At 35.1% G+C, this 10,126-nt stretch overlaps 1 protein-coding gene across 1 annotated transcript in view; it reads left to right on the top strand.

Moving 5' to 3' along the window:
- The window catches only part of LOC108727392 (uncharacterized), a 66,239-nt gene that overhangs the window by 6,469 nt on the left and 49,644 nt on the right, over positions 1–10,126 (top strand). Inside the window, 2 exon segments of the mRNA XM_018455509.1 lie at positions 7,427–9,632; positions 9,635–9,705. Of these exon segments, the coding sequence (XP_018311011.1) occupies positions 7,427–9,632; positions 9,635–9,705 (2,277 nt within the window).

Genomic DNA, 10,126 nt, shown 5'->3' with positions numbered 1-10,126 from the left:
GGAATGCCGCACAACTTTACGGTAATTCGCATACTTACTCGCTTTGCTTCACCTTTTCAGTCACACACCTTAAAGCGGCCAAAACGTCGACTTTAACAACTCTAGAAAATCACGATTCATCTGTCGTAGCACGCAATAAATACCTGGTATTTAACGCGATCTTTTTTGTTCCTGGAATCCGTTTATCGAAGGCACTTTTCAACGGATATCGACAGATATTTTCCGACGGCAACGGGTGCACTTTGTTTAATGATCAATGGATCGCAGTTCATACATATAGAGCTGCCTCATGGCAGTTGCAGATTTATATTGCAGCTTCAGCAATTAGCAAATTGTTTATGTTAATATTCTACAGAATGTATTTAAACGCAATGTAAATAAATAGTAATTGTAATTACAGATGGAGAAATTACTTGAAAAATGAATCTATAAATATGATCGTACAGTCTAGTCGGCAAAGGGAATATGTTTTAATTTAGTGTAACTCTCAAACGAATTTACGTAACTTTCTTAGTTCATTCGTAATAACGTTCTTCATGTAACATTTATTGCTAAAATGCATGGAAAAGAACAATTTTACTCAAAATTTATTTAAAAATTCTTTTTTAATTTAAAAATTTAGATAGATACACGGATCTAAAAATAATTTTGTTGGGCCATCAAAATAATTACGTAGAAAATTCAAATATAATGCTGCAAAAAGTTTTGACATTCTAGCAACTAGCTTGAGCGTCCTACATAATTACATATTTTGTCCAAACTGTTTTCAGATTTATATACACTGAGAAAAAAATATCTTAATTTCAAAGAAATATTTCTTTGTTCATATTCAAATAAATTATTACTTTGGATCAATGAAAATTTCTTTGAAATTAAAATATATTTTTTAAAGTAAAAAAATATTTTATAATTTCAAAAAAATTGTCATTAATCCAAAATAATAATTTGTTTAAATTATTATTAGCAAAGAAATATTTCTTTGAAATTAAGATATTTTTTCTCAGTGTATGGACAAATTTTTAGAAACTTCAACAAAACTATTCTTTCCATGTGTATCTTACAAAACCAACTATACTCGCTTGCAATCATTTTAACTCCGCTGACTTGTCTTTCACAGAAAATTAAAACCGCCAATGAACTTAAAGACCATACATCCTTCTCAGATTTTCCTTACATTTCAGTGCTTCATGTGTGAGAAAACGTGAGCTTCACCTGAAGCTTCCTCTGGCATGATTCCGTCGATATTGAGAAACTCAATATCTTCCAGTATTTTGAAGCAAACCATGCTAAAAACTTCGTCGCTCATGTAGCATGAGAGATATCCGTTGAAATCTGACTGTTTGCCGCCGATACCTTTCCATTTTCTTGAACGAGGACCGATATCGCACGTCGAGTATCATTAGCACGTAAAATACATCTATCGATTATTTAGCTTCTCATAGATAACGATTTAATTAATAGTTCATTAAGATGTCAATGTATTCAAAGCTGCAGATCGGACAGGTGCGCGATAAATTTCTTAGCGTCACTTGTAATCTTCGACGTATCAATTCAAAATAATTCTGCTAATCCGAACTTAAATGACTTAAGCGTTAAAACAGATGTCGATTAGCTCGTAAGATAGCATTATACGACGACAAGGAATCGAGAAGTGAAACTTTTTTTAACTTGTAATCCACGCCTATCTGACCAACTCTAACGAAATCATTTCCGTATAATCTCAAATTTAATCTCAAAAAAACTACATGTCGGATTTGTTTATTTCTATAGGTTGTTTGTTGGAATATGCTACATTTGTTTTTATCAAGAAGTTTAGAGAACACATCAATCTATCAAAACATTTCCGCATCACGTTTATCACTTCAATTAAAATAACAAAATGGATTGACAATTTTAGTATTAAAAGATACTTTTATATAAAATAAATTAAATTTAAAAATAAGACAAATTTATATAAAATCAAATATTTTATTTGTATTATCAGTCAATTAGCTAAAAACAATTTATAAGAATATACATATTGTAATTTGAAGAGTCAATATATAATATAAAAATTACATCTTTTTTAAACTAACAGACAAAACGGACAAAATCTTTTCTAAATTTATCTTTAATCAGCCATTAATTGCTTAACAAAAAATAATTTTCTGAAATTTTTTTCGATCGTTAAGGAGAAAGAGTTCTTCTCTGTAGGTTACTTAAAGATTACTTAAAGGTCTGGATCTATTCATTCCTCTAATTTTCTTATATCTCTAGGCTTCTTTGCATCTTCTTTTGCTTTTAGCTGTCTGTTTCCTTTTAGTTGTCTTACCTCCGTTATGCTTTCGGAAAATTTTGTCGTAAAAAAAATACGATTTTCTAGATTACGGATAACATACAATGATATAAATATAAGTGTACCGTCAGGGTCAAAAAGGTTGTAACACTTTTTTTCGATGGGTTTTGAAATGCAACCTACTCACCGAGCGATTGGTTTTTATTTATCGATTCATGAATAAGAACCAATCGCTTGGTGAGCAAGCTACATTTCGAAACCCATTGAAAAAAAGTGTTGTAATCTTTTTGGCTCTGGCCGTACATATGTATTCTTATATTTTGATACACACACTGAAAGAGCAATTTTGCTGAAAAATTTAAAAATGTGGATAGGTATAGATACAGATCCAAAAATAATTTCGTTGGACTATCAAAATAATTTCGCAGGAATCTTAAGCATGATGAACAATGCTGCAAAATGTTTTGATATTCTAGTAACCAATTTTATCGTCCTACTTGTTTTAATAGTCCGGTAAAATTACTTTTCAGATCTGTATCTATAAATTTTTAGATTCTTCAGCAAAATCTTTCAGTGCGTGTAACTGTGTATTCAAATACACATATGTATATACATGTATTTCAGTATATTCTCGTATTCATATATTAAAAATTACACCGATTAAAATATGGATATATTAATTACATGGTATATACGTATACACGTGTATCTTCAATATACGTTCCAAAGCATAATCTCTAAAAACAACATTATAATAGCTAATAAAACCATTAGAACAAGTTGAATATCATTGACAAATTAGGTGAAATATCTTATTAACGTACGGAAAGCATAAAAAATATGATCTTACACTACGATACAATCTCCAATTATAAAATGTAATGTACCTGATGTAATGTAATGAATATTAAATTTCATTGGCTGTTTGATTGATCTAGTTTATCACAGTAAATTTTTAATGTAAGTAGATGTTCGAGAAGCCGATATTCAGGTCCCACACACATAATTTTGGAGAAATTCCTTTAGTGACTCCCTGGATACCAGAGATAGCAAACTCTCACCACAATCATTTATTTATTAAATTTTTATTTAAGTTTCTCCAAGAATAAATTCTCAGATTTGATAATCGTATTACGATTAAAAAAAAAATAATCACGAATTTGTAATCATTGGTTTACGCCAATATAATTTCCTCAAAGTTCAATGATAATAATTTGAAAAATGATTTGCTAAATAATTTGTAAATGCGCAATAATATCTGTGAGTATTTCTGACTTCATGACATCGTTGTCGCGGACACTATGAGGCATCTGAGACATTTCTTGATCAAACACACCTCACATATCCCCGACTTCCGGTATGGATGACATATAGGAGAAATACCGGAACTATCTGTCCTATAACACATCACTCACCGTCTCTCTATTCGAACTGAATCCACCGCCCACCCTTTACTGAGACATACGTGGGACGCACGACCGCAATTTACGGTAGGTCAGGTTCGACGGATATCTACTCCTCTGCGAGACTCCGCATCTTCCGCTCTTATGTCAACGGACAAGTTCTAGGAGTATTGGCGCCACCCTTCGCGGAAAAACATTGAAGTAAAAGCAGTTTTATTGTATAGTAAGCAAGATAATACTCCTGGTCGACATAATAAATAATGGTAATATGGTGAGCCTAGAATTGTGCCTCATAAATATAAAATGATTAATAAGGTCGACAAGAAAAAAGGGAAGAAAAGACTATTGAACATGATTAATAGTGAACGACTAAATGAAACTGTATTGGATTTAGCAGGGAGTATTAAAATAAATTAACGTGTATGGTATAATTTAAAAAGTGAATACACATAATTGGGACACTATCGCTAGATCTCGATACAGATTGTCTTAATTAATTGTTCTAAGATTGTATAAGCTTCAATTTCTCTCTTTATAATTACTTAGAATTTGTAGAATCTTCTTAGATATGCTTAACTGTTTATTAAGAGACTTTTTATTCGGAATTAGAGGAAAGAATAGAAAAGATTCATGCGATCTATAAGTTAATAACTGATTGCAAGCAGAAAAATGTATTGCATTTACAGAAGAAAATACTCTTGTTTATCGATATTTCCAACGTTAATGTTTTTCAACCATTTATCATTCTTTTTGTTAGCTGTTACCGGTTCATATTAACTCCATTTGAAATCTGACAATCATCTGAAATGTACAGTATATGTGTCGAGCTTTTAGATATTTCATATATATTGATATATACATGTACGATATCATCTAATTGTAATGGAAATCTAATGAAAACGATATGATAGATTGGACATTGTTGAAGAGAGAGAGAGAGAGAGAGAGAGAGAGAGAGAGAGAGAGAGAGACCAATTTTATTTGAATATAATTTAATTATTTAATTTTTATTTATATCTTTTTTAAGGCCATATTTAAAAAAAATTTATTTTATAGTAAAAATTGTAAGAGCAACAGATTGCCAGAGATATATATATGTAATAATATATGCGTAAAATTAATTGCATTCGTCCTGTTATTTTAGCTTGTTGTACCGTCGTCGAGTTGTGTAATGTATATTTAAAACATTTAAGCGAGGTCAACAATTTCATTGCCCGAGTGAAAAGTTAGTCAGCCCGTTAAACTACCTTTTACGATTCTCGTATCGTGGTTGTTTCCACATTGAACAGCATTAAGCAGATTACGTGACGAAGTTTTTCAAAGGACAAATGTACGTTTCACTAAATGAGCAGCTTACTTTTTCGGCGACAAACGCCAAAATTTCGTAATTTCAGTTCAACATGAAAACAAGTAACGTGATAAGATTACAAGACGTAATATGAGATTCGTGCTAACGCACTATAACTCCCGAACTCCTTTTTCATCTCTTCGAAAGAAGGCAGGGTCGACAGCCGTCGAGCTTCACGAAACATTTCGTGTACCTTCATAACAGAGTTTGGAGCTAACAGCGTTACTAGCGCACGATACTACCGTGTAACTACATTATGTCTTAATGGATCTTTCGACTGCGACAAAGGGGTGATAAATGCCGCTGGACACTTACCTGCGAGCCTCGAGGTTACCTTAATTGTAAAAGATGTCGACCTTCTTGCGGTCCGTATTTGTACAATAAGGCCAGTCGTATTTCTATAGATTGTCACATCATCGTTACATTTGTTACGAACTTTATAACTTTTTACACCCCGTCTTGACCGCGCGTAATAAGGACGTAGATAAAACGCGCTCAGCCCGAAGACTTCTCTAATCTCGTTTGAGACCCCATTACCTGCCAATGGAAATCAAATTACTGCGTCAGCTTAGTCTGGCCGTTTTTCTTTCGCAATTTTACCTGGCATATTTTCAAACACACTTCGATATTGTTAAATATCCTGCGCATTCTATTGTTTGCAACAATGAATATTGACTTCTTATTTAATTACGCGTCAGATATTATGAATTCGTTATAAATAACATTATAACTTAATAACCTTAGTAATAACTGATATTTTCATTAATTTCAGTACTTAAAGAAAACAAATTTTATTCGTGCATTATGAAAAATAAAATACAAAAATATATGTTAACTTTAAATCTACATATTACCACTCGTTTCGTACGCAAGTGTATAAGATCCGTGTAAAAAGAAACGAGATTAACGAGCTCTGATACGGGGTAAGCTTTAAATTCTTAGCGTAATTAAAGGGAAGCCCCAAAGTAGCTCGTAAATGTAATACAGTGTCGCAGTTATATTTTCTGGGACGTAATACCTCCGTCTGAATTTCATTTGTGCTTGCTTGCCAATTTAATGAAATTATTTCATTCCTGTAAGCCTATTATATTTGGAATTGAGAACGTCGAATCTTCCAAACGTAAAATCGACCCGGCGTAATATCGGGTTAGCCGGTCGAGAATTTACGTATGAATATTTCCGTTAGCAAATTACTTTATTTTCCAATTACACAGACGAGCTTTATCACCATCACTATATTCTGATAATTATTGTAAATTATAATTAGAGCATATTATACACGTGTAATATTCCTTTGTTATATGAACAAGTTTTAGGTAAGAGTTTTGCGAATGGGAATTGAATATAAAATACTTTTGCAGAAAAACGACAAAACTTTTCTTTGCGCGAGATATACAGAAGCTTTTGATGCTGGGCGGAGAGTTGGAGAGTGGTATCTGTAATACAAGTGAATAAACTTTTTACCTATAAATAGCGAGAGGCTCAAATAGTTTTACGACTTACTTGTCTGTACTGCGCGCTATCTGATTTATCCGCAAGTACTTTTTCGATCTCAGAGATAGAAAAGAAGAACGTAATAAAAAGTGTGGACTTCGATATTGATTTCGTGTATTACGAAGAACAGTCAACATATTGCATTACGATAATGCATATGCAGAGGAAATATTTGTGAAAAATGAGTTGTATTATTAAATATAATGTTAATTCACGCGCGCACACACACACACACACACACACACACACACACACACACATACACACACAGGATAGTCACTTGATTTTTTTACGTAAACAATTATCTGGAGTGTTTTTAAAATTTTACTTTTAATATTAAATTCATTACAAATAACGGCATATTGTATATTATTGATTGTTTTCCGATTTATTTTATTTGATATTTGAGAACATTTATAAATATGAAATTTAATCACAATTTTTTTTTAAATGTAAGCAGAAACCAAACAAATATCAAATAAAGTAAGTACGTTAAATAGGTTAGTACTTCTAAAATAAAAATTTTAGTTAATATAACGCTTTTTTATTGCGAGTTTTCAATGAAATTGTATATTTAAAGGTTCGTAAAGAATAGTTATTATAAAGATGTATATTAAACAATATTTTATAACAGTTTACATTTTCCGTTATAGGAGTTTACATTTTTCAATCATCTAAAAATATTACAGATGATTATTCTCAGGTTAAATGAAACCTCTAAATTAAAATTACAAAATAAAGCTTAAACTTACAAAATCAAGCTCGCTAAAAATTGATTATCCACGAATAGCTTTTTATTTTCAATTGCATTTACAGTCTGCGTAATAATAATAACGCGCGTTCTATCTTTTCCATTTCTGACTCCAATTCAGACTCAATCTCACGACATGATCTCTTCTTTTGCAGATGATGGAAGAGCGCCTCGAGTCGTCACAGAATCGACGACTGATTATGACGCGCGTCCGCACGCGGTGGCATTTCTCTCGTCTCCTCCTGTTGTTCTCTTCCTCCGGAGCCCTCCAGGCACATCACTGCCTGACCCTTTTCCTTCTCGGCCTTACCTCACTCCGCACAGCCTTATCGTGTGACGAGAAGACGAGGCCCCAGAGCCGCGACCTGAGCGCGCTTCCCCGTTACTTTGAAATACGGAGAGACCTCGGCGCTACCGGAGTGATCCCGGAATGGATGCAACGCGAAAACGAAGCCTCAAGCATGGCTGGTCAAAGTGCTAGCGACGTAACCAGTGACGATCATCCCAGCGATTCGTTAAAAACTCAATGGAATCACGATGGATTCGATCCGTCAATGACAAAACGAGTTTATTTCGACAATGATATCTTCTCAAATCGTGTTAACGATCAACGTGGCAATCAAGTGTATTCTAAATACGCAAGTAATTATCCGAAACAGAAATCTGACGATCGATTAATTAATCCTGCGAAAACTCGGCAAGTTCGTAACGGAAGCAGTTTTCAAAGTATGAAGCAACGTGAAGAAAGTGCGAAGAAATGGTTGAGTAATCTGGTCAAAAAACGACATGACGTGCCAAAGCTTCAAGTTACTCCTTATTACTTGGTGAATCAGGCTGTGAACAAAGTTCATTTTCGCGGTAGTGGTAATGAAGCAAGCGTAACAATTTTAGATGGACCTCGCCGAAGTGCCAGCAATCTACCCGAGAGTTCCGTTCACGATCGCGATGCCGAGGACGCATTAATCGACGTTCCGATCGATCAGTTGGATTCGCGCGAGGCTTCAAGTGTCAGTTATCAGACGAGGAATCAACGAGATCGTAATGAAGTCAGTTCCAAGGCAGAACGAGAGAATCTAAACGGCGATAATTTATTCGAAACTCCCGTTAATCATGCGAATAAACACACGAGCAATTATTTGGCCCATCGAAGTTCACGGGGGAGTGAGGTCTTAAGCCGATTGAGCAAGAACGATATTGACGATAATCTCGCGAATGATCGAAGCGGGATTGTCGGCTTCTGGACCGCGAGGCAAACTCATTCAAACCGTCGCAATATACATGCACTTGATAATCGAAGCGACGGTGCACGCAAATTTGGAAGCCAGGCCGACCGGCTTCACAAAAGCGACGATATCGTAATAAATGACGTTCGTAATGAGTTCACGAATGCGAACACGAACGATTCAGTCAATGCAATCGCGATTGACGCGGTTGCCGATGACTTCGATATTGGCACCATTTCAGTCGAGAATCAAAACCCAATTGAACTCGACGAAATTTCGGAAATCGAGGATCGGACTGATGTCGACTCGGAGTACGTCGATAGTTTCTTGGATCTCAGTAGTGCGGAAATTTCCCCCGCGAATTGTCGTAACGTCGGGTGCTCCAAGTCGAGTGTTGACGACATATCGGTGATTAGAATAAAAAAGTTTGGCGAAACGACGGAATCCCACGAAGATCAAGAATACGAGGACGAAGATCATTTTGAGCGAGTAGGCGAAATAACTACGACACCTGGCAACGACAGTGATACCGATATCGATAGCGAAGCGCCTTTCACTGGCTTTGAGGGCTCTCAGAAATTTCCCGTAAAAATCAATCACAAGTCGCCGCCGGTGCCGCCGCAAGTCGAAAAGTTTGACAGGCGACACTTCGGCCCGCACAAGGAAGACGTAGTACTTGAAGAAACATCTACGTGGTACCCGAGTACCGTGCTTCCCGATCTACCAAAGAGTCCCAGCAGAGACGTGCTTCATCGCAAGACGAACGATCACATTTCCAACGAAGACGTAAACGAGATGGACAAAGCGGACAATAGAAGTGAGGAGACGACGGAGATGGACGAGAAACGGAATAATACTTACGACGAATCATGGCTACTCGGCACCGAAATACCGGGAGGACGTTTGTCGGGTTTCTCAGACATCAACTCCGACGAAAAATTCACAGTGACTTCGAACATCGCAGACAGTGAGTTTGAGAACGCGACGCGCGACAGGAACGATTCCGACAGCAGGGCGAAGATCGACCTAACGACATCGAGTCCGAGGCCGACAGAGAAAATAAATATAACTATTCTGGGTCTCTTTGAGATGACCCACAGGGCAGTACCGAGACAGGAAGGATCCAGCGAGCTTCAAGCTCGGTTCAGCGTGTCAACGAATTGGATATCTTAAAGCGCTTTCGTCTGCGGCTTATTTACAATGATACTAAGGTGAGAGTTAGCTAATTAGCAAAGAATAGTATTGTTGTATTTAGCACTTAAGAAAACGCGTTTTACTATTAAATACTAAGGCTGGTATTCATAATGGGTTTTTAAATGTAAGACCGTATTAAGTCCTAAGCTGAAATAAGCCAATCACAGAGCCATGATTTATTAGCATCTTAAAACATTAATTAAGACGGTCTTAAAATAAGAAACAGACTGAATATCAGCCTGCAGGTACCAACGTTTCTTACTTACTGAAAAGATCAAACAAATAAATTATTATGAAAATAAAAAAAGTAATGAAAATCAAATATTTCAGTACCTATAAAAAGTAATTATTAAAAAATCGAAAAAAATTTCAGAATTCTATTTATTAGTAACAAGAAATATAATATTAATTTAAAAAATAGAAACTGTCAATATAACG

Source organism: Mycetomoellerius zeteki, unplaced genomic scaffold (genome assembly GCF_001594055.1).
Source record: "Mycetomoellerius zeteki isolate Tzet28-1 unplaced genomic scaffold, Tzet1.0 scaffold49, whole genome shotgun sequence".
In the NCBI taxonomy this organism is placed as follows: Eukaryota; Metazoa; Arthropoda; class Insecta; order Hymenoptera; family Formicidae; genus Mycetomoellerius; species Mycetomoellerius zeteki.
The sequence above is the reverse complement of the archived record's forward strand: the minus strand, read 5'-3'. Positions and strand labels throughout refer to the sequence as shown.